The 26,571-nt window shown below is 38.3% G+C and overlaps 1 protein-coding gene across 2 annotated transcripts in view; it reads right to left on the bottom strand.

The window, feature by feature from the left end:
- The window catches only part of COBLL1 (cordon-bleu WH2 repeat protein like 1), a 186,127-nt gene that overhangs the window by 31,549 nt on the left and 128,007 nt on the right, over positions 1–26,571 (bottom strand). For both annotated transcript variants that reach the window (XM_075529557.1, XM_075529558.1), the window contains exons 3-7: positions 20,467–20,668; positions 16,758–16,986; positions 15,941–15,979; positions 11,709–11,806; positions 11,349–11,585 (exon numbers count right to left, since the gene is read on the bottom strand). In XM_075529557.1, coding sequence (XP_075385672.1) covers positions 11,349–11,585; positions 11,709–11,806; positions 15,941–15,979; positions 16,758–16,986; positions 20,467–20,668 — 805 coding nt within the window. The remainder of the gene's footprint in view (positions 1–11,348; positions 11,586–11,708; positions 11,807–15,940; positions 15,980–16,757; positions 16,987–20,466; positions 20,669–26,571) is intronic.

Here is a 26,571-nt window from a genome sequence, read left to right as displayed (position 1 = left end):
TCTGACTCATAGAGACCCTCGGTACGATAGAATGAAACACTGCCTGATGAAGATGTGCTGGGCCACCCTCACGTGTACATCATTATAGCTTGCATCCATCATTATAGCAACTGGTTACAGAAGGTAATATAAGCAATCACTTCAACTTGATTTAAAAAGTGATAGACGTAGGGGACAGACTCAAATGACCTTTTCCAACAAAGTCATTCCTAATAAAAACTATGAAATATTAGTAAATCTTTTATAATGGGCATTGGTTAACATGGATGGAACCAAAAGTCCATGCAACAAAGCACTTCCAACTGCTTAACAGCCAGTTTTAAAAGATTAAAATATAATAATACTAATTCTATGATAGTAGAATTGGAAGAGACTTTGGAAACATTTTCTACAAAAGAGAAAACCAAGCCACAGAATAGGAAAACATCTCAACAGCTTGCTCATCTTTCTGATGCAAACAAAGAAGACGAAGATGATCACGATGGTGGCAGAGAAGAGAAGAGTAGACCTCTTAGTGGAATCCAAGACTCGTTCTCAAGATAGGCTCGGCCTTCTTCTGCTAAAACATACTTTCTTACAAGCCCTTCTCCATGCTGATTGGAAAAAACAGGAAGAGAAACAGAAATTGAACCTCACGTATTATCATACCCTTGCCAGGTTTGGGCACTTTACTTCCTGAGGCAATATGAATTTTTTTTCATTCATTTTCATGATAATAATTTGAGATAGCATATCACCAATTATTACCAGTGATAACATGTTATTACTGACATTTAAAAACTGCCCAAAGATGAGAACTTAATTCAACAGTACATTTCAGATATGATGGACCAACAGTAAGCAAAGTGCAGGGTCAAGTTAGGACAGGAGATGTGGACATCTGTGGTCATCATAATGATCAGGACAGAAGTATGTCCAGGGGCGATGGGTGAGAATATCAAACATACATGTTAAGAGACTTTAGGGCCTGATGGATTTAAAAAAGAAAAATAGGAGTGGCATAGTAATCAGAGACACTGGGCCCAATTTAGTTCATTCTAGCAGAGTCAAGGCAGTAAGGCCAGCTTGATCCAAGTGACGGCACAGGCTTTCATTGTTGGCTTTGTTGTTGTTTTTACCATGACGCCAAACCTGTCCTCTGCCCTGGTTTCTGCTAACACATGCTGGCTAATGACAAAGGGCAAGGCTTCCCTTTCACGATCCCAAATGCTAAAGTGGTGGCAGGCTGAGCAAACTTCATACTACACAAATTTGTCAAGGAACTTGCCCAACACTGATTATTTTCAATGCTCTTTTGTTACCTTAGTATGAAAGACAAGGCTACAATTTTTTTCATATATCAGTTGATAAAGAAGAGTGTTCTACCTTAGTTCTACGAATGGCCTACTGCTCTCTAAATAGCATTATTCTTCACAACTGAGCTACTTTAACATGACCTCGGTTGGTTTAAGTCAGGTGGAAAGCTGGCAGCCCCAAACCCAACTCACCGCTATGGAGTCACAGCAGAGCCAGTGACCTGGAGGACACTGCCCCATGGGTTTTCTGAGCAGGCAACTCTACCGAGACAGGGGGGCCTGGCATTTCCCACGGTGGACCCTGTGGTTCGCAGTCTCATGTGCAACCGCTGTGTCACTAGGGCTCCGTGGAAATCTAGCAGAACCTTCAGATCCCATGGCCGAGAGGTTTGGTGAGAATTTTCCAATGAGTATGTATTTGTATCAAGAACACATGGTGCTGAAAGAAGTCCAGGCTACAGTGAAGGCACGAGACAAGAACCAAGGCAGCTCCGGGACTGGGTGGGATACCAGCCGAAGCACTGATGCCTGGAGGTGCTCACATGCCTCCTCCCAGAAAATCCCAAGTCAGTTAGCCGGCTCACGTCCTAGGACAGATCGTCTTCCTACCGGTTCCAAAGAAGGTAATCCAATGTGATGCATAAATTAGCAAACAATATCACTGATATCACAAACAAATAAAGTTTTGTTGAACACAATTCAAAAACAGCTGCTGCAGTACACTGATAGGGAACTGTCAGAAATCAAGGTAGATTCAAAAGAGGATGAGGAATGAGGGTTATCACTGCTGATGTTAGATGGATCTTGGCTGAAATCAGAGAATACCAGAAAGATATTTACCTGTGCCTTTATTTATTTAAAAAACATATTCTTAATATATTTATGGACCATGCAAAGGCTTTCAACTGTGTGGATCCTGAAAAACTATGAATAACATTGCAAGGAATGGGAATTCCAAAACACTTCATTGTGCTCACGCTGAACCTGTACGTTGACCAACGGACTGTTGTTAGAGTAGAACGAGGGGATGCTGCCTGATGGATTTACAATCAGGAAAGATATGCGGCAGGCCTGTATCCTTTCACCAGGCTTACTCATCAGTGTGCTAAGTAAAAAATCTGTGACACTCAATAAATCGGAAAAGAACAAGGCACTTGGATTGAATGGAGACTCATTAACAACCTGTGATAAACAGATGATACAACCTTGCTTGGTGAAAGCAATAAGAACCTGAAACACTTATTGATAAAGATCAAAAACTACGGCCCTCAGTATGGAGGTCTCAGCATAAAGAAAACAAAAAAATCTTCACAATTGAATCAATAATGATAAGTGGAGAAAAGGCTGAGCTGTCAAGGGCTTCATATGACTTGGACCCACAATCAATGCCCATGCAAGCATCAGCCAAGTCATCAACTGCTCTATCGCATTGGGAAAGCTTGCCGCAAGACACCTCTTTCAAGTGTTAAAAAGCAAAGATATCTCTCTGAATATTAAGGTAGTCCTGATCAAAACTAAGGTATTTTCAATTTCTTCATGTGTATTCAAGAACTGTACAATGAATAAGATCAAAGAAACACTTGTGTTTTTGAATTATAGTGTTCAGAATAATATTAAATAATTAAATACACTATCCTGATAACTCTTTCAAAAATCAGAAGAAAATGTTAATGGCAAAGTATGTATTACACTTGGCAACACCTTAAAAAGAGAAGTAAATTAATTAAATATCACTTACATTGATACCTTCCTTTACTGAATGAAACAAAATCTTTTTTTTTTTTTTGGAAGACCAGACAGTAATCACTGTTCCTAAGCTATTGTGGAGTTATGTGAGTGGTCCACTTTCTATATAATAAACATAAGGGAGAATTGGTAGAATCAAATGCTATGTGATAATCTAGAGAATAAAACTTATTAAGGGAATATATCTTTGAGATTACAAATATATGCTGCATTATAATACAGAATACAATTTTAATTACTCCAATAAACTGGCAACACTAAGGCCACAAATTTATGTGTGTTTCGTACAGATCTAACATTATCTTATCTGCTCATAAACTATGATAACTCAAAAGTTAAAACTGAGTAAGTAATGGATTACACAAAACTCTTTTTAAAAAGGCAATCAAATCAGTTGTTAGGAACATTAAGTATTAAATTTCACTTGCATAATAAGTGGCAAGGAATTTCAATTTCTCAATATGCATTTCTCTGAAATATGACACAAAGTGAGACCAAATGAAATATCCACTCAAGAACATTCCTTACTGTTTCCAATCCAAAGCCCAACATCTCAAAGAAAATTATGTGCCATACAAGGTGCCAAGGCAACACCCGCTCACGGCTGCGTTTCTAATTCCAAGGAGCAAATCTACATCAAACGCGTGCAGAAATGAGGACTTTCTCCAAAATGCTCTGCAACTGAAATGTGCTCCGGACTCTCCTCCTCTTTTTCAAGTGTAAATGGGTTTAAGAGGCTCATTGTCAAGACCAGGGCATCCTTGGTCACTATTTTATTAAATGTGCTTTTCAAAGACACTTGTTCAGCAGATAATGTACAGACACAGGATTTCTGAACTTAAGTTTAAACCCAGAATCCAAGTCACTTTCAAGTTAAATCAATGTTACTGAGTTTCTGAGTTCCCAAGTTTCATAGCTACTGATTTCATCATGAATAACTATGCACAAGTATACAATAGTATATGCAATATGGCTCATGTAAATAACAGCAGGAGTCAGCTATATCTTGCTGCACAAATGGCATTTCAAATCTTTAGGCAGATTCATACTTACAAGATGTTCCAAACCAAGAAAAACTGTCAGATAATATCTAATTAGAAGGCTGCCTTTTAAATGAACATTTTTGTAGAAGGCACTATACTTTTACTTGCCTTTGAATGGGAAGATGACACAAGGCTTGAAATCGTGTGAGTGTACATGAAAACCGGGGACACAATGTCAGGTACGTATCATTGAGAGTAGATTCTTTAAATGGAGACGATTATTTAATGTCAAAAGACTTCAGAGGAAAGTTTAGGATATATTATTTCACTGTCTCAAACCGTCTTTGAATCTTATGGACACCATGTAATCAGTTGTCAAAATTAATGAACAAATCAACAGGCTCTTTTCTTTCTTTTTTCTCTCACATGAGCAATAGCATTTTAAGTTCCAAAGCAATTACCCAAATACCTTAAATTACCAATACACAGATACGTCTTAGAGAAATTAAACTAATTTTGAATTTTGAAATGTGAATATTCAAAAAAACATAAAGTGTATCTTTTCCCATGCTATGGAGTGATTTACCTGCATGCCACGATTAAGACAAATATAGTCAAATGAATAACTACTTAACAGACACCAATAATAGTTCCACATGAATCACACTATGCTAATCATGTATCACTTTATCATGCATGGTAGCCTTTCTCTAACTCCATTTTCCAACACCTCATGCATGATAAATAAATAATACTTTGTTTGATTAATGAATATTGTGGGGGGGGGGGGGAGAAGGAATGGAAAAAATCTTAATGCTGTATTTCTATTAAACAGCGCACCCTTGTGGTGTAGTTTACAACCTAATCCAGAAAAATTGCAGGCAAAGCGTGTTATCTAACATTCTCACGGACATTAGAACTGATCATGTCATGTATTTCTTTCCATTCATATTTTGTCTGTCCAAGCATGTCATTACAAATATGCCTTTTAAAATTTCACTGCATAAAATTTAAATAGTAAAATAATGGCATTTATAAAAATTATAGGATTAGGATTATTAAAAAGTTCAGAACTATCACCACATGAATTTTAAAAGAATAGAGTTTTTACCCCCCTGGAAATAATGCACTAGTTATAAGCCTCACACCATGAATTTTGAGTTCCATTGGTAATCCAAATAGCTAAGTGCTCTCAGCTACTCACCACAAGGTTAGTGGATGGAACCCACCAAACAGAGAAAGCCTGGTGATGCTCCTGAAACCCCCAAGGGTTTGATTAATACATACTGAAGGTCTTTTCTTGGGTGCACAGATCTGTATTAGAGTGTACCTTTTTGTTCAATTGTCTCTTTGATCAATACATAATGTTTTTCTTCATCTCTCATGGTGGATTTTGCCCTGAAGTCTATTTTATCAGAAATTAATATTGCTAATTCCACTTTGATTGCCGTTAGCTTGACATATTTTTCAATCTTTGAATTTTCAGTTTATTTTTATCTTATGTCTAAGGTGCGTTTCTTGTGAGCACCATATGGGTGAGTATTGTTTTCTGTTCCAATCTGACCCTCCCTGTCTTTTGACAGGTCCACTTACATCCATTTCGTTTCAGTGGCCTTGTTGATGGGAATGAGCTTATTGCTGTCATTTTGCTTTGGTCTTTTTTTTTGGGGGGGGGAGTGTGTATGTAATTTTCCTTATAATGTTTTGTGGGTTCATTTTATTTGTGGGTTTTCTTTTTTCCCTTTCTTGCTGTGTTACTGTTTACTAAGTCTTTGGAATTTTCCCGTTTTATTTTGGTAAGTTTTTATCTATTTTCCTTGACATTGCCTTGTTTTCTTTTAGTACTTTCTTCTCAGGTTCAAAACAGACTATTTTCTCTTGAAATTTACTTGACTTCCTCTCCATTAGAATGTTTGTATCTACTTTATTCCATCTATTTAACATTTAACCATTTTCACTGCAGATTGATAGCTCAGCCTCCTTATTTTCAGGATTTGCATCTATAGATTTTAGCCAAGTATGAATTGTTCAATGGAAAACAAATTTACTTGTAAACTTTCACCCCAATCACAGTAAAATGTTAAACAAACAAAGAAAGAACAAGATTACAGCCAAGTAAACCTTTGGGGACAGTCTAGTCTTTCACTTGGGGAGACAGTCATAATTGAATTGATGGCAACCAGCAGCCGCACATTTAGAAAATAAGTATGAAGAAGTGAAATTAGGGGAACAATTAGAAATTAGAGTTGAGAATATGAAGAGAATCTGGACCAAAGGAGAGGAAAAAAATAAAGCCAAGGATCAATAAACCCTATCAAATATTGCCAAGAATTTAAGGGTTGACGGGTTGATATCACATGCCCAAAAGTGTATACACTGGCATATGTGAAATCGCTCTCTCTCCTTGCCCCCCCCCACACCAATAGGACCACAGCTTAATTATTGAGAATTTTTGTAATGAAAAATAAAGTTCTTCAGCATCTCAAGGGAAAACCAAATATTTCTGGGTTCTATTGAACAATACATCAAAGAACTATCCAGATGTCCAGATCAAACGAAAAAACTAATTAGAAAAATGTCTAAACATGAATAATTTGCCAAAGGCAACTAACCAAAAAGAGACAACTTAACAAAAGGGCACCCACCAGTCATACAGCAGAAGATGGAAATCAAAAGAAATGGTTATTGAGGCACAGGCTGAAATATCTAGGAATAGCCTAACCAAAAGAACAAAAGATTTGTATGAGGAAAACTATGGAACACTATTACAAGAAACCAAGAGTGACTTCCACAAATCGAAGAACATTCCATGCTTGTGGATGGGAAGACTTAATATAGTAAAGATGTCAGTCCTGCCCAAGGCACTGTACAAGCTTAATGCTATCCCAAAACAAATATCAACATCTTTCTTCAAAGATTTAGAAAAATTGACTACCAACTTCGTATAGACAGGGAAGAAGCCCAGAATTAGCAGGGAACTCCTCAGTACAAAGGACAGCATGGGAGGGTTTGCTTTACCTGACGTTAGCACCTACACCAGAGCCACAGTAGTCAAACCGCGTGTTACAGATATAATACCAGCTATTCAGATCGATGGAAAAGAAATGAAAACCCAGGACTGAAATCATCAGCATATAGACAACTGTTCTTTGATAAGGGCCTCGAGTGGAAGCAGATGCTCTCTTCAATAAGTGCTGCTGGAAAAACTGACTATCTACCTGCAGAAAATGAAGCAAGACCCTTATCCATGTACAAGAACAAAGTTCAAGGTGGATCACAGACCTTGAGGTAAAACCCCAAACTATTAGGGTTATCAATGAGGGAACTGGGACAAACCTAAGAACTTTGGCACAGGGAATACATAGGTTATTAGAAATGGGGAAGGACGCAAACGCAGAGGAAGCACATAATCACAAGTGGGATATGCTGAAGATAAAAACACCTGTTTACATGAAAAGACTTTGCCAACAAAGTAATAAGAGAACCCATAGACTGGAAAAACATGTTTAGCAATGACACATCAGACAAAAGCCTTATTACTAAAATTTACAATACTCTGCTAGCCTACGATAAAACAAAAACAAACAGCCCAATTAGGAGGTGGACAAAGGACATGAACAGAAGTTTCATAAGGGCAGAAATCCTAATGGCCAATAAACATATGAGAAAATGTTCCTGATCATTAGTCATAAGAGAAATGCAAATTAAAACATCTATGAGGTACCACCTAACACCCTCAAAGATAGCCCCAATTCAAAAAATCAGAAAGCAACCAATGTTGGAGGGGCTGCGGGGAGGTAGGAACTCTCATCCACTGCTGGTAGACCTCTACTTATGTGTAGCTGTGTTAGTCTGGGTACATTAGAGAAACAAATCCACAGAAATGCATGTAAAAGAGAGAGTTTTATATAAAGGTTAAGTGTGCATCAAGAAAACCCACTGCTACCCAAGCCTGCAAGTCCAACATTAACCCATTAACCCATATGTCCAACTCCAATCTACAAGGTCCTCCTCCATCTCACAAAACACACACAATGATGCCGACTGCAGGAGGAAAGCCGAGTCAGTGAATGTGTAAACATTTCAGCACTGGTAGAGGTCTCCACACGGCTGCTCCAGCACCCAGGGCTGCATCAGGGTAGGTCCATGTGGCTTCTCCTCAGGGATGTCTTGCAGGAAGTGGGCCTTGCCAGCTGAAGCAGGGAACTGGCTAAGGCAGTTGCACCCTGGTCCAACTATCAGAAAGCAAGAGACCTGAGAACTAGAAAGACGAGGCTCTTTGAGCCATTTATCCCTCAGCCCTTCAATTAACCCCATCTGTATTTATCAGCTAGGTTGGCACAATAAACTAACTACCTCAGTAGCCATTATGGAAATCGATTTGGTGATACTGAGCTACCATATGATCCAGCAATCTCCCTACAAGGCATATACCCAGAAGAGGTAAGAAACAAGCCACAACCAGACATCTGTGCTCCAATGTTCATCAGGGTGCAGTTCACAATGGCAGAGTTGGGAACAATCTAAATATCCATCAAAGGACAAATGAATTACAAAACTGTGGTGCATACATACAGTGGAGTACTACGCATCCCTAAAAAGCAGTGATGGATGCATGAAGCACATTGCTGCATGGGAAGATTTGGAGGAAATTTTTCTAAGCAAAGTAAGCCAAGCACAAACGGGCAAGTACAACATGAGTCCGCTGAGGTAAGCTTAAAAAGCACAAGAGGCACAAGAGAAAAGCCGCTATATGCATCAATTCCTGGAAACTCAAAGCCCATCTGTAGGCAATTGGACAGCCCCTAATAGAAAGGTTGCAAGGAAGGAATGAGCCAACCAGGTCCAGTAAACAAAACACAAAACACTCCTCTAGTTCTTTAATCCTACCCTCCCTGCCTCCCCCTACCCCCCACACCATCACCACCACCACCACTATCATGACCCAGTTCTACCTTACAAATCTGGCTAGACTGGAGCATGTCCACTGGTACAGATAAGAGCTCTCAACACATGGAATCCAGGACAGATAAGCCCCTCAGGAACAGTAATGGGAGTTGCAATACCATGAGGATAGGGGGAAGATGTGGGGAGAAGGGGGAGGAAGGGGGGAATGATCATAATGATCGATGTATAACCCCGACATTCTCCCCACTCCCCACCAGAGGGGAATAAAAAACAGAAACATGGGTGAAGGGAGACAGTGGATGCTGTACGTTATGAACATAATAATTTTTAATTTATCAAGGGGGGGGGGTAGGGAGGGAAAAAAGAGGAGCTGATACCAAAGGCTCAAGTAGAAAGAAAATGTTTTCAAAATGATGATGGCTACATATGTACAAATGTGATTGATACAATAGATGTATGGATTGTTATAAGACCTGTAAGAGCCCCAATTAAATGATTTATTAAAAAAAAAAAAGAAATGACTTTTGGTGAGATCACTGGTAGCATAGTCTAGAATTTTCAAAAAGCAAGATGAATTGATAGCATAGACCTCTTGGGGTGCAAGCACAAAGGAAGTTCCTGAGAATATATCGGGAGAAAAGAGCTGGAGCAAAGAGGTGAGAAGAGGGGCTAAGGTTTATTTCTCTATATAGAAACATTTTAAAGGATGTTGGAAGCCACTTATGAGTATAATAATTTGTACTGTTTTGGAAATTTAAAATATGTAACAATCCAGTAATGCACTTTTAAATGACGTAGTAGAAAGGAATGTAAAGGCTTATAGCCACAGAAACGAAACCTTTGGGAGACTGATGTGGTTCCTGCCTATCTCACTCAGTTTCGAGCTTGTGCCCGGGCACGCCACCATCTTGACAGCCCTATGTCTTGGGTGAGAGTCTGCCTTATCTAACAAGACACCCCCACAATACACTGGAGACTGAACTCAAAGATCACCTTTCTCTCCTTACTCCCAAGCAGTTACATATAAAAAAAGTTTTTTTCAGTCAACAATTCTATCGTTTGAAAAACCAAAAAAAATACTGTACTGATTTGTGAAGATAGGCTTTTTAATACTAGACATGCAATTAAGCAAAAGATTCCAACAATTAGGAAGAAAAAACCGCTTAGGTGGATAATTTTCCAAATCACTATGGCTTTCAAGCATATTTTTTGTCCATTTGTCTTAGAGCTACTTTGACATCCTAAAGATACATAAGGGTAGTTTGTAAATGACCGCTCAGAACTGCAGTTAAAAAGGGCTTTTTAAACGCAAGTTCAAGGCGCAGAGAAAGCTGTTGTCAGTTATTGGATGAGTAAATTTACTTGAGCACTGTATTTGCTAAGCCTCCCAATGGAAAACTTTAAAAATCAACTAGATATAACAAAGCCTTTTAGTGTCTTCAGTATCTCAAAATAAACATGCTCTCAAAGATATTTAAGTATTTTAGCTGATTAAATGCAGTAAAATATATGGCCTCAAATGCTATCACGATTATTTAAATGGTCATTTACAGTCGACATGAGTAAATGGGATATACAGATAGATCTACACACACACACACACACACACACACACACACACACACACACACGGCTATGCTTAACAGAAAAAGTTGGATTTAAGAGGCGCAATCATAAGAAAGTGTGAGGAAAGGTATACCTAAAAGAGTATTTTGGATGTGAGAGTGTCTTAAAGGCCATATATTCCAAATTAAAGGACTCTATAGGACAGAGTAGAACATGGGGCTTAACCCACCAAAGCCTCGATCTTTACAGAAGTTGATGGCCCCTCTTTCTCCTGTGGAGCAGTGGGACAGTTTAATCGGCTTGCCTCTTGGTGAGCAGCCCAAAGATTAACCTGTGCTTCCAGGGAACTGTATACCAGGTAATCAACCCAAACCCCCCTGAGAATCTTAGAGCCAGATTAAATTTTTTTAAAATTTTGGAACCCATGCCTCCAACATAAAACCATGCTATTGTTTTTTTAAAAAGTGTATGTATTTGGGGGTCGGGGGTCGGGGTCGGGGTGGGAAACGGGAGTCCTAAAACGAGGATTTCCGGTCCTAAAAGTGCTGGAAACATGCTTCAAATAAGGGCCACGGGCTTCGGCAAACCAGCACTTTGAGGTTTATAGATCATCCACTGGCTTGAATGAAAATTACGTGAAACTTGACATACTTATTTCTAACCGCACCAATGGAACTACAGAACTGCACATACGATCTTTTCCCAATACCAATCTTAGTGGTCACTAGTTACTCATATTATTACACAGAGACCGGTAATTGCATAGTAGCTACTCACTGGATCAATAATTAATGTGGGAAAAGGCATATTAGGGAAGAGAATTAACCGAAGAAAACAAAACACTGCTCACCTTATCGGTCTCACCCACTCTCGTGGATTTCACTACACAAGGAGCTGGCCCCTCCTGGCTCTGCGCAAGGCCCTGCGGCACGCTCTGAGACGATGACATGGGAGGCAGTGGCGCCCGTCTCTTCTTGGGGGCATCTGATGGCAGGGTGTTGGAAATATACTGTTTGGAAATGGTATTGGACCTCGTAAAAGTCGGGCGAGGCTTACTTATCAGAGGGGTTGCCGGGGCACTTGCAGTCTGATAAAGGATTTAAAAAACAAAACAAAACACACCTCCGTATAATTTCAAGGCAAAAAGTACATGCAATTACAAAAAATTAAGTACGTTATGAAGCAATTCATAAGAAAATGCAATACTTACTTGCTCCCGCCTTTTCTTACTGCGTTGAAAAAAGCTGAAAAATCCTTTATTTTCTTTCTCCTTTAGCAAATCTAGGTTTTGTGGTATTTGGCAGGACTCTAAAACAGAAGAAAAGCACCTCACTTTTCACATGGCGTTTCAGGTCGACGTTTCATCTACTGCCTTCCCTTTAGGAAATGATGAGCGATGACACCTACAGTTGACTCTGCATGGGGAACGCCGCCAGGCCCTGGATACATTGTAGCTTACTTATTAGCCAGTGCAACAAGCAAAGTAGCATTGCTTTTCCTAGTTCACAGCAGAGGAAATAGGAGCTTAAAGAAATTACAATACACACCCCCGCGGCCCAACACCCAGGGAATAACAGACCAGACAGAAGCTCAGATATTTGTGACTCAACAGCCTTGTGTTCTATAGATCATGAACGAGATGTCAGATGCAAAGGGAAACGCAAAAACATCTTGAATTAAATGAGAAGTGAAGTCATTTCCATCGTCTGTCCTGTTGTTTACTTTGAATTATAGTTTTATCTCAGAGATAAGACTCTCAAGAAATACTTTATTTTTGATATATGATTTGCCTTAAAACTTAGTACCCTGTTGAAAGTTTGAAAAAGGTTAGTTTTTCCTAAAACCAGTGTTTCTCAATGGGGGACACTTGACACGTGGAGGCCATTCTTGTTACCACAACTGGGGCGGAGGAGTGTGTACTATATGACTATAGGGGGTGGGGGTGGAGAATGAGATTCAATGTCCTCCAACGCAGAGACAACCTCCGTCAAGAATGTCTAGGTTCAGAAAGCCCACTTGGTTCAGAATGACAAATGCTAAGACACAGACTCCATACATGATAATTCTACAACTTTTTTCACTTTTCTCACTGGAAGAGCCTACGAATCTAACCTAGCAACACTGAGCTCCATGGCCTGGCTGTCTCTACCATATCCCACTAAAAAATAATGACGAATACTTGGGAATGCCTGATTTTTTTGTTTTATCAAGAAGTTTACCAGGTGAGCCTGGAACATCTTTTCCCACCAGAAAGGACGCCACCCAAGTCTGCTGAAGCCCTGTCACAAGGAATCAATAACCAATCTGATAACGCTCCTTTGAAGAAGAGACAGGGTAATTTGTGTGTCAGTAAAAATAATGAATCAATAGATTGAAACACAACATATATTTAAGTCCACGAACGCATAAAGCTCATTGTTCATCTGTATAATGGTAAGGAACCAGAGCACTTGTTTAAAAAAACAAAACAAAAAGAAACACTGATGAAAGATTTCTACTTGCATCCTTCCTCTTCAGACTGTATTTCACCTCTGAGTAATAAAGAAGTTGGTATGAGGAAGTTTGCTTTCTAAGAATTATTCCTACAAATGATTTATGTGCATGAAATAGAATGTCACAATTTTGCAACCCTGAATTAACTAAGGACAAAGCAAGAAACATTGATAGTAGGTATAACAACATTAGAAATCACACACCGCTGAATGTAATTTCAGATTAAAGCTATAGTTTTACCATAATACTTCAGAATAGCACCTATGAAGTGTTCTTGCCAAAATTACCTGAACCAGATCTGATCAAGTCTACAGATTTAATGATGTGGAGAAGCGCAATGCGAGAGAAGGACCCGTGAAGTCACGCCGCACGATGTAATCAGGAAATCCCAGAATATGACAAAAGACGTTAGTGGTGGGGGCAAAGGCGACCTACATAGTGGATCTCAGGACCTCCGAGCAGGAGGTCACCGATGGAGCTGCACAAGGTTACCCGCTAAATTATGAGAGGTGTTGTAATACCTGCTCTGTCACTGGCCCAAGGTTGTCTCAAAGCCGCTCGTCGAGAACTGCTACAGTAAACACAGGGGCTGGACTTGGCCAAGAACGGCCATGAGAAAAAGAGAACAAATACAGCACTCTAGCCCCACCTGACCGGTGGTACCTCTACTGAGAGGAGCGAGACTTTCTGGTCTGCGGAATGCCAGCCCAATGACACAAAAAGGGACCCGGCGGACTTGGGAAGGGGAGCGGGTTTCCCTTCACCATACATTCATTGCGGTTCTCATTGCTTGCTTCCTAAAAGTAATCTGTTCTTGCTATTGTTTATCTTCTATAAGTAATAATAATGGCTTTTAATTGGCAACATTGTGTGTCTTGTGGGTGTAACCCAATCAGATTGGAAAGGACAGCCCTTCATCTAGTGGACTAATGATTGCTTGGGATTGAGAGGTCCAACCCACGATGCATGCACACACGCACGTGTCTGTGGACAGTTTCAAGACCACCAAGCCTTAGTGCAGCTGCGAGCCCTGTCTTTCCTGAGGAGTGGCTGCTGGGTTAGCAACGGAGTGCCCAGCCCACAGCTTCACCGGAGCCCCTCTTAGGAATAGATGGAAGATTCTCATGGTGGCGCCTCACAGGACATGTAAACAGAGCATCTTGCTATTTTAGGTAAAGTAATTTCTAGGCATCCTGTCATCCTTGGCATGAGCTAACATCTAAGCTTTTATTTAATGCTCTGTGTCAGGAATCAAGATAATTCAGAGATAACCGTCAGGAAAACAGAGGACTTAATCTTACTTTTTTTTTTTTTGACTTAAACTTACTTAAGAAAAGCAACTCAAGACATTCATACAGTTGTCTCATTTCCAGAAGTTAGGATAAAAATGATCGCAAGAAACATGCTAAAAATGATGCAAGCTACTGGATACTATCAGGTGAAATAAGGGGGTAGATATTTACAGCATGAAGACCAATTTTACAGACCGTCACATTGTAAAGGAGATTTTCTTAGTTTTGCTATTTGACTCTCTCAAGCTCAGTTAATGATATTTAATACTTGAAATAAGCTACATGTTTTATGGTTGAAGGAATCTTAGAAATCAATGCATCCAAACACCCTCAGATGATGATAAAGTGATGACGGGATTTGCTTAGGCAACATTAAAATCAGAGGATAAAGTATGAATAACAGAATGTTGGTTTTTGAAAGAACGACAGAGCTGACTTTTCACAACCCCTCCTCCTTATTACTACAGATGTGGAAGGCAAGGTGCAGCCATCTGCAGTCTGCCAGATTATCTTGATAGTGACTGCAGGGCCAGAATTACAATGTCTATATTGTGATTCAGAATCAATATGCAACCTATGATCCTAAACATTTTTTATTCCTTTAATTAAGCTGGCCTGTGAGTGACAGTCACCAATCAGATTCTTACTATTCCTTATATATGAGCCGTGGTAGCACTGCTGGATAAGTGTTGGGCAGCTACCTACAAGGTTCAAGGTTCATGGTTTCATGGTTCAAACCCACCAGCGGCTCCATGGCAGAAAAATAGGAATGTCTGTTCCTGTAAAGACTGACAGCCTTTGGTCATTATAGTCAAAAATTTATTCTATGGCAGTGGATTTGTGCACATATACATATACGCTTAATTCTTGGAATTGGGAGCCTCAGTGTACTTTGGGATATTTGGAAAAGATAAAGAAAATTCAAATAACACAAAATGTGTACAGTTTCAGCCTCTTATAGTAGGGTAGTAATTATTATAATCAAAAGTTATCAGAACCTATTCTTTTTTTAATGGGAAAAAAGCCATCAATACAGTTTTCCTCATTTTATAGAAGCAATACACATCTATTATAAAGCTATATAATAGGAAGGATTAAAAAAAACTACCCATAGTCCTATAAGTAAAGCTAACTTTGGAAATTCCTTCCTTTCAGGAATTTCATGTAAAACCTTTTTTATATACTATGTTAAACCCATTTAAACATGTATACTTAAAATATCATATTTCCCCAATTATTACAAAATATTCACAATTTAGTGGTCATAAGATATCATGATGAATATATAATTACTCATAATATTCATAATTATTCCATGGATAAATCAGATTCTTCCACAGTACCACTAAATTGCTAGCATTTGTACCTCATTAACATCCTAGTAAAATCATGCTTTTTCTTACATTCTTAGAGTGTTGTAATTTAAAAATAATTATTGAAATGTGATCATTGTAATTAAATTCAGAAATCAAGTGACAACCTATATATTATGCTTCAGAAAATGAAACGCAAACATGTTTCTAAGTTAAAATCTCTCACAAAATGCACATGCTGGTAACACTAAATAAACAGCAAAATTAGGAGCTTAATTTCTATGTATCCAATACCAATAGCTATTTCGTGTCACAATTTGCTGCTACTGATTCATGTGTCTTACCTTGTAAAGATGATTTATTGAAGGCAGTAACAGAAGTGTCTACAGAAGGAGGGGTAGAAGAGGGTCAATTTACTGTAACAATGTTTGCTCACTCCACGTAAAATATCACTGAGTTGTAAAAGTCATCTGTGTATTACATACACAAAGCCACAAACTCAGATTGAGATACAAGTTCCTATGCAGAGTAAATAAATGGCTGCATCACTAAACTCTTCTCTCTGTAAGATGTATTGATGTTACACGCATTTGTCTATACATACCATAAAAACCAACATTCTCTGAGATCTCTATATTTAAATATACTATTTTCTCTAAATTAAAACTGTAAGCTATTCTAGAATAAGTTAGAATCAGACTAATCTGTTAAAGTCAGTTTATTTGGTGTGCTTATCTAAATGTGTGTGTATGTATGTATGTATGTATATATATAAAGAAAATTCCAAACTTGGATAATTAAGGATTAGATAAAACTGCAGTTTATAGTAATTCTCACAGATGAACAAAGAATACATAATGTATAAAATTTCATTGGTCAAATTTTCAAAACTACATAGATTAAATTCTACCAAAGATATAGGTAGGCAAGAAAACATAAAATGTAGATGACAGATGAAAGAAAGTATTCATCCCAAATTGCATATAGCGATAGTCAAATTTTCTTGTATTTTCGTCTTTGCTTGTTCCCAGTGGCATGTGTTTACTTCTGTCTGTGGATCTATTAATTTCCAATAACTAAGACCTACACTTCACACACACACACACACACACACACACACACACACACCACTCATCAAGTGAAATCAACAGCATCACTTACCTCTGCTGACATCCAAGGCATAGAGCTCTCTTAGACCTAGGTCGTTAAGGGACTTGGTCAAGTCCAGAGGTTCCTGAGATTGATAGTCTTTCAACAGCAGCGTGTGTAATGGATCAAACTCACATTTGCTGCATATAGCAGGGGCAAGTTCTTGAAGTGACACATGCGGGCTAACTCTCACTATCGTCTTCTGTGTTTTCTTGAAATTGATTACTACTCTCACAGTTTTCTGAAAAACAGATTAAAGTTACAGCTATACCATAACATACTTATTGACGTGTTTGCTAATATTGTCAAGGAAAATATATACTTAAATATTTGTACAGTAAGTATCTTGGTATATTTTTAAATTAATATTATCTCTTAAATATAAAGCAAATTCTTAAAAAATCATTAGTTAGCTTAATATATTAATTCAGATACAATTTCTCATCTCTGTGTTGTTGTTAGGTACTTCTGAGTTAGTTTCCTATATACAACAGAGTGGAACCCTGGCAGGTTCTGTACCACACTCATAATCATTCCTATATTTGAGCCCTTTGTTAGAGCCACTGGGTCAATCCAATTCAGTGAGAGTCTTCTTTCTCACTGATCCTCTATTTTAGTAAGTTTGATGTCCTTCTTTAAGGATAGGGCCCTTCCTGAGAACTAGCTCAAAGCACGTGCGTTGAAGTCTCGCTATCCTCATTTCTAAGAAGCATTCTGGTGATACGTCTTATAAAACAAATGTCTTTTTTCTAGCAGTCTATGGAATATTAATATTCTTTGCCAACACCATGACTCACAGGCACCAATTCTTCTAGGTTCCTTATTCACTTCCCAGCTGTTGAATGCAAATGAGCTGAAAATATGAAGGTTTGGGTCAAATATACTGTTCCGCTGAAATGTCTAGAGAAATGAAACCAGTGACCTCATTTATCTCCAAGAATGAATTTTACATCACAAGCAATTTTATTATAAGAAGGTGTCTTAGCCCAATCCAACTCACGTCCATGGGTCTGATACTAGCTGTAGACCTTTCATCGCGCAAGCCAATAAAGCAGAAAGGTAAATCATGCAGCACAGAGATCACTGGCAGCTAAGAGTCGGATATGACTTGATGACAGTAAATTGGGAGTGTTTTGGTCTAGTATGTCATTTCGCTGTATGAGGTGGCCTGCATGTTTCTGTGATGCTGGGAGCTATGTCACCAGCATTTCAAATACCAGCAGGGTCACCAAGGTGAACAGATTTCAGCAGAGCTGCCAGACTAAGAACAGACAACAAAGAAGCTATAGGCCAACTGCTTCTGAAGGATCAGATGCTGAAAATCTTATGAAGAACAGTGGAACTCTATCAGATATGGTGTCAGAAGATGAGCCCCCCCCAGTAGAAGCCACTCAAAATGCCTCTGGGGAAGAGCTGCCTGTGGAGGGAGCAAAGCTTTCAGAATCTTCTATTTATTGATGGGGCATGACTCATAAGAAGAAAGCAGTTACAAATATAATTAGTAATTGGAAAATGGAATACATAAAGTATGACGCTAAGAAAATTAGAAATCTTGAAAAAATGAAATTTATAAAGATTGATACCCCAGGTATTAGTTAGTTGAAATGAACTGGTATCATCCATGTTGAATGTGGTAAGTATATGACTTAGTGTGCCACGAACGACACATATAAGAGGGATGGAGTAACATTTACAATCAAAAGAGTACTTCAAGATCTATCTTGAAGTACAATGCTGTCGGTGACAGGGCATTATACAACTACAAGGAAATGTAGTCAATAGATTTATTATTAAAATTTAGGTACCAATCTCTATGGTTACTGATGATGAAATTAAAGAATTCTATTAGCATCTTCAGTCTAAAATTGATCAAATATTGAATCATGAAGCATGGCCAAAAATTGATTGAAAAAGTTGGAAACATAACATAACAAAGACATAACAGTAATTGAAAAATATGACTTTGGATATAGAAGTGAAGCTGGAGATAGCATGATAGAATTTTGTAAGGCAATGTCTTCTTCATTGCAACATGAGCATTGTGAAAACTTGTATAATGGCTTAATAGACTGTCTGAATATTAGCTATTATTATTACTACTACCCACAACTACTTCGGTTACTCTTGATATAACAAAGAAGATTATAACATACTTTATTTATATAACTCATACAGCTAATTTGAAATTAAGTATTTAAAAATTTTAATGTAATTTAATTAAATGGTATATATACTTAGAAACATGTTAACATATCAAGTGATATCTACAGTTTGTACATTCCCAAAGCTACACAGTTATTTATAAAACCATACCATAGCATAAGTAAAATTATTTTCATCTGGAAATAGTATATTAATTGAGAAAGACAACAGGCCAATATTCTAATTACTGCTTCATAGTTAAAGCAAATATGTTTTATTAAAAAACAAAAAGTACCTTATCAACTTTTTTGTAAAGAATTTATAATATGAAGAAATCATAAGACAAAATATATGTACTTAATTTATATATAAATGAACTAGCTAGTAAATACAAAGGGGCTTCAAAAAGTTCATGGGAAAATTCAATTATCATTTAATTTCATTTTCTATGAATTCTGAAACCTTGTATAAACTTTATACTTTAGATAAAATTGAAATATTATGCAGTTAAATTAAACAATAATTTAGAAGTTATAACCAGAGTTTCAAAGTTGTTCAAAATGATTAAATCATGGTCAATAAAAGAAAACTGGAATTTGTAAAATGTATGTGCCTATATCTATATACAGATCAAAGTCTTAAAATCGAAAACTTAGTAGTAAGCCTTTTTAGGACCCCTGGTGACACAGTGGGGTGAAGTTTTGGGGTACCATCAGGAGGACAGCAGCTATTCACCAGACACTTTGGGGTGCTACCACAAGGTTAGCAGAATGCACCAGCTGCTCTGCAGGAGAAAGGTGAGACTTTCTACCCCTGTGAAGATTTCCAGCCTTGGAAATCCAAAGGGCCAGTGGGATCACTATGAGTTAGAATTGGCTCCAGGGAGTGAGTTCTTTTTGGTTGGAAGAACAAGATAATGGCTCGTGGAGTTGAGGGCAATCAAAGGTAGTGTGTGTGGTCTGTAGCAATCGTCGAGCAGAGCAACCCTCTGCTTCTGACTCTGCTAGGCAAAAGATTTGGTGGCTATACAACAAGCACACTACCTTAATTTTCTAAGAAGGAGATGAAGTTTCTAAGAAGGCATCAACCTGCAGCTTTTCCCATACTAGTCATCATTCCAGACACCCATGTTTTGCTAATTCTCGGCTATCCCCGTTTTGTTTCTTCAGATATGACTGAACTGGGAAGGACTGGTTTGAAGTGTTGATTCTAATCATAGTTTACCAAGTACAGTAAACCCTAAATAAATATTCACTAAATTTTTTTAACTTAAAAAAAGGCTTTCTGAAAAACTGGCCTAAACTGCAGCTATGCATACTGTCATACTATTAGTTATATAGAAACCTTTAGGGCCATCTCAAAAATCTAACAAATTCTTTCTAATTATTTTTAATCCAGGGATCAATAAATAACTACATCCTAAAGAAGAAAAACTAGGAAACCTTGTTATTTATATAAATTTTGACTATGAAAGTATGATTTTAGTTAATTTATCATGAAATGTAGATGACTAAAAAAGCCCCCAAAACAACAGAATATTTTAGTGATAAAATATAAAAATCGGCAGTTAAATTCTTACCTCTGGTATTATAGGTGTAGGTTTTTTCTTATCCACAGCTTTTGGCTTCAAAATTACTTTCTCCACTTCTAACATCCCTATTGGTGTATTTGGCTTAAATTTAATGGGGTTCTTTTCAGCTGACAGCAGCTCAATTGTGTAGCTTGATGGGTTTAAGTGATACTGTGCACAGAGGAGTATCAGCAAGTCCATCATGGGTTTACTGCAAAATAAGGGTAACAGTAATCATGAAGATCCATACAACATAAAAGGAGCTTAAAAACGTAACTATAAAGTATCTCAGCACACAAAATTGTTTAAAAGTCCTGGGTAGTATTCAAGGGAACTTGGAGTCTAGGGTTGGCTCAGCAATATGTCTTTTCTATTTGCCAAATAGCCTTCATTTATAAATTTGAGTACAAGGAGGGAAGATTGTAGAAGTCCCTTTCTTATCCAAGAGCAGTCAATTAATTTAGCTGGCACTCCTTCATATTATTACTCAGAATATTGGTTGCCTTCAGTTCATAAATAGGTTACATTAAAAGTTCTCTTTATATTGAAATAAGCATATGAAATAATAATAACAACAATGAAAAAAAACCTCCAAAGCAGTTGACATAAAAAGTACAGAGTACTCTTCTACCTGAGGAAGCCCACAAAATCCTTAAGGTGCTAACACAGTATGTTTAATTCATTCAAAGTGCATTTATTTAGTATGTTTTTTACACAGTACAAGTGATATAGCAAACTTGCCCTGGTGGCACAGTAGTGAAAGTGTTTGCCTGCTATCCAAAAGATCAATGGTTCAAACCCAACACTTGCTCTGTAGGAGAGATGTGGAAGTCTGCTTCTCTAAAGATTTCTAGTCTGGGGACTACTCTAAGGCAGTTCGACTCTGTGCTGTAGGGTAGGCATGAGTCAGAATGGACTCAATAGCAGTGAGTTTGAGTTTTGGTCTTGACTCCCATAGAGCTGATATTCTACCACATGGATTAGACCAATGGTGGGCAAACTATCATTTGTGGGTCCAAATGGATCCATATACAGCCTTATTGGTCTTAGGGGCCAGTATGTAGGTTCCAGCTCATGACAACCCTACACATGACAAACTGTAACACTGCTCGTACTACATCACTTTCACAATCTGTTTGTATACATAAAGTGTTACTGGTATGTACCATGTATTTATATTTTACGTCCATGTTTATAGGTCTATGACTGCTTCTAAACTATAATGACATTCTGCAATAATTGCCAGATATCATATGGCCCACAGAACTTAGAATATTCTTTGACCCATTATAAAGTTTATGGGTCCTTGTACTATGCAGTAAACTATATACATATAGTAAATGTATATTATATTTTTATATATAAATATATAGTAAATATATGAGGTCACTGTGATTAAGGGCTAAATACTAGTAATAGTAAATACTAGTAATAGTAATAGTAAATTCTAATTCTATAAGAAATCAAATAAAGACAATTTGAGAATAAAGGGATCTTTCGCAATTTTTGCTTCCCATTCCCTGGACACCAATGATTGATAAAAACTTGTGTTTTCACTCATATCATGAATAATGAGGTTTCTAGTCTTTCTTAAATGATCTGCCCTTAAAGAAAATATACCCTAGATCAGCGGTTCTCAACCTGGGGGCCGAATGACCCTTTCACAGGGGTCGCCTAAGACCATCGGAAAACACATATTTCTGATGGTCTTAGGAACCAAGACACCTTCTCTATCCATCTCTAGGTAGATCCAGCGTGAAGACCATTATCCATGCTGCACCATGCTTCAAGAAAATTTTCATTTATTTGTCATTAGAAATAAATCTTTCACAATATATAATTACCTATTGTTTTGTGATTAGTCACTATGCATTAATGATGTTCAATTTGTAATAATGAAAATACATCCGGCATATCAGACATTTACATTACGATTCATAACAGTAGCAAAATTACAGTGATGAAGTAGCAACAGAAATAATTTTCTGGCTGGGGGGGGGGTCACCACCACCTGAGGAGCTGTATGACAGAGAGACCCACTGCCCTAGATCTTTTGTATCTTGTGCTTTTCTCAAATGGTGCTCTTAAGCTGTGAGTTCATATTTAAGACTGAGACACTAAAATACTGTACCAAAGTCCCATTTGTATAGATGGCAGCTGATGCAGGTTGTTGAGATTTACTTTAAAATCATCAGGTGGCCCGTCAAGTTTTGCTGTTTGAATTTTTTTTTTTAACCGAGAAACAAAAATGTTAGTAAAACTGCTTTCTAGTTTCCTGACTGGAGGTATGAGACCCGCGATAGACTCGGGAACTATACAGGCAATGAGGCCATTTTATTAGCTGTACACAATTTTTAATTTGATATATTTCTCTCCAGATGGCATCTCACCCCTCTTCCTCAATACTATGATTTCCAGAACTTCAGCCTCTTTGGACCCAGAGAAGACGTGTCCTTCAGGGGTAGAGAAGCAGTAGCTGTCTGAAGCTTTGCAGATACACATTTTCAGTCGACTTTCAAACCATCCCAAATGAAGGGCTCCACTGCTACTCTCCCCGAGTTGTTTCCCCTTTATGAGCCAGTCACCTCTCTCGGAGACAGAAAGGTAGTATGTTTTTGTCTTTCATCATTTTATTAGGGGCTCATACAACTCTTATCACAATCCATACATGCATCAATTGTGTAAAGCACATTTGTACATTCATTGCCCTCATCATTCTCAAAACATTTGCTCTCCACTCAAGCCCATGGCATCAGGTTCTCATTTCCCCCCCAAGTCCCCCTTCCCTCAGGAACCCTTGATAATTTATAAATTATTATTTTGTCATATCTTTCCCTGTCCGACATCTCCCTTCACTCACTTCTCTGTTGCCTGAAAGGTCTGGTTTTTCATGGTACTCTCTTCTCCTCTCGCATGCACATGCGGCATCCCAGACATATATACATAACTATAAAAGAAATACTCAGGCAAAAAGGTTCTCTTGAATATGTTTCTGTCTTCAAAATACTTCTCTACGGCATTACTAGATGTGTAAACAATATTTAGAGCGTTTATGTCCTTCTCTTAAGCTACATAGGCTGCCCGCATATAACTGTGTCTGTAATACTGAAAATCATATCATTTTTTGCGAAGTACGCCAAGTTCCTTCGTCCAGAAGGAAAGGAGCATAAGGTTGTATTAGCTCTCTGTTTTGGTAATACTGCCTCCTCTGAGAGCAATGATCCTCCACAACGACGCCGCTCTCAGAAAAGCTACCACCTTTCTGTCTCTGACCGGAAATGAAGCTGAAAAGGAAGCAGTCATGTGTCGGGAAATACCATGTCATTATAAATACCACTGAGTTGGACAGACAGAACTTCACGACCCACCAAATGGCTAACGGGTCAGGTTGCCTATGTGTAATTGGTGTCATGGGCAGAGTGTGGTCTTTTTCTTCCTCTATATAAACGTGCCACCAGGAATGTAAAGCCACTAAAGCCTACACTTCAAATGTCTTTTCATATTTAAATGTATGGGTCTTCAGCGTCTCTGCCAAATATCCATAATACAATTTAACAGGACAAAAATGGCCGTTAAAGTTCTGTTTTGTTTCCATGAATCCCTGTTTGTGCCATCAGGTGGCGCAGTGGTTAAGTGTCAGTGGTTTGAATCCTTTGGCCAATGTGTAGAAGAAAGACATGGCAGTGTGCTTCCCTGGAGATTAGAGCCTTGGAAACCCAATGGACCAGCGAAACTCTGTCTTCCAGGGTAGCGATTCGCTGGGATGGACTCAACAGCAGTGAGTCTGGTTTGGTTCCGTGTCATCATGATGATCCTATGTACACACATGCAAACACTTAGGAAAGCATTTTCTTCCTTTTTAAAAGGCAAGAGCAATCTAACCATTTTTATACAATCTTTTGTTGTTCAAATTTTTTTAATTCTTTTTAAAAAAAAGTTTTATTGGCATATAATTCACATATGATACAATCCAATGCTTTAATGATATTAAGAGTTGTACAGTAATCATCACAACCTGTTTTAGAACATTTTCTTCTAGTAATCATTGTAATTAGCACTCCATTTCCCCCAAGCACCCCTGCCACACCCTCAAGAAATCAGGAGTCCAGTTACTGTCTCTAACGATTTACCTCTCCTGTAGCTCAGCTAGGTGACTCTCCAAGCCAGAACCTATTTGATGGCAGGTGGGTGTATTTGTGATTATGATTAAAGACTTCTGTACATTCTATTCACCCTATTCTTCTTTTGAATTGCAAACATTATTTGGGGGACTATGCTCTTTCATTTTATTTTGATAACTAAGTATCAATGTTTTTCTTTGAAATCCTTGTGTGTTTTAAGCATTTAAAATCATTATGAAACAAAGGAGTTCACAAATTATTAAAAGGATTCATGGCTCAAAATATAAATCGTACTAAAAACCAAATGGATGAATGATATAATTTTTAAAAGTATATCTAGAGAAGAGACATTATCTAATAAATAAGCCCCCCCAAAACCAAACTCACTGCCATAGAGTCAATGCAACTGACAGCAACCCTACAGGACAGGGTAGAACAGCCGCTGTGAGTTTCTCAGATCGTAACTCTTCACAGGAGTAGAAAGACCCATCTTTCTCCCCCAGAGAGGCTGGTGGTTTTGAAATGCAAAACTTACAGTCAGCATCCCAACACGGGAGCACTATGTCATCAATGCTCTTTACCAGGACCCTAGAGTAATCAATATTTAGAGATTAGAAGCTGATGCAGCAAAGAAAGCATGGAGAATACCTGGAGAGAGAGAGGAGTGGGCAGAAGATCAGCTTGGCATCGAAGATCAGCTGTGTGCTTGGTCAGCTGTCTGTTGCTAAGTCCAGTGTCTAGAATGGCCAGAGAACTGCTAGGGCTGTAAGGACTACTGGAGCCACTACTGCCATGAAAAAGGTTCATATTTTCTTCTGTTGCTTGGTTTTGCTCTGTCTTGTCTTGTTTTTGTGCATGTTATTATCTCTGCAGGTCTATCTAGATAAGATAGGCGGGATAAATAATATGAGGGAGAAACCAGTGGCAAGGAAGGGGTGGGAGGCCTGGTAGGGAGTGATCAAGGGCAATGTAACCCAGAGGAATTACTAAAACCCAGATGAAAGCTGAACATGATAGTGGAACAAGAGGAAAGTAAAAGGAAATAGAGGAAAGAACTAGAAGGCAAAGGGCATTTATAGAGGTCTAAATACAGGTATGTACATATGTAAATATATTTATATATGAGGATGCAGAAATAGATCTATGTGCATATGTTCATAGGTTTAGTATTAAGGTAGCAGAAGGACATTGGGCCTCCACTCATGTACTCCCTCAATGCAAGAACACTTTGTTCTATTAAACTGGCATTCCATGATACTCACCTTCTCGACAAGATCGCTGAAGACAAAGTGTGTGCATAAGCAAATGTGGTGAAGAAAGCTGATGGTGAACAGCTATCAAAATATACAGCATCTGGGATCTTAAAGGCTTGGAGATAAACAAGTGACCATCTAACTCAGAAACAACAAAGGCCACATGGAAGAAGCACACCAGCCTGTGTGATCATGAAGTGTCGAATGGATCAGGTATCAGGCATCAAAGAACAAAACTTTTATCATTGTGTATGAGGGGATGTGTGGAGTGGAGACCCAAAACCCATCTGTAGACAACCGGCCACCCCTTACAGAAGGGTTGCAGGGAGGGGATGAGACAGTCAGGGTGCAGTATAGCACCGATGAAATCTACAACTTTCCTCTACTTCTTTAATGCTTCCTCCCCACCAATATCATGATGCCAATTCTATCTCACAAATTTGGCTAGACCAGAGGATGTACACTGGTATAGATAAGAACTGGAAACACAGGGAATTCAGGACAGATAAACACCTTAGGACCAATAATGAGAGTAGCAATACCAGGAGGGTAAGGGTAAGGTGGGATAGAAAGGGGGGAACTGATCACAAGGATCTACATATAATCCAATCCCCTCCCTGGGGGATGGACAACAGAAAAGTGAGTGAAGGGAGACGTCGAACAGTGTAAGACATGGCCAAATAATAATAATTTATAAATTATCAAGGGTTCGTGAGGGAGGGGCTGAGGAGGGAGGGAAA

Source organism: Tenrec ecaudatus, chromosome 13 (genome assembly GCF_050624435.1).
Source record: "Tenrec ecaudatus isolate mTenEca1 chromosome 13, mTenEca1.hap1, whole genome shotgun sequence".
Classification (NCBI taxonomy): domain Eukaryota; kingdom Metazoa; phylum Chordata; class Mammalia; order Afrosoricida; family Tenrecidae; genus Tenrec; species Tenrec ecaudatus.
This window is presented reverse-complemented; position numbering and strand designations above follow the sequence as displayed.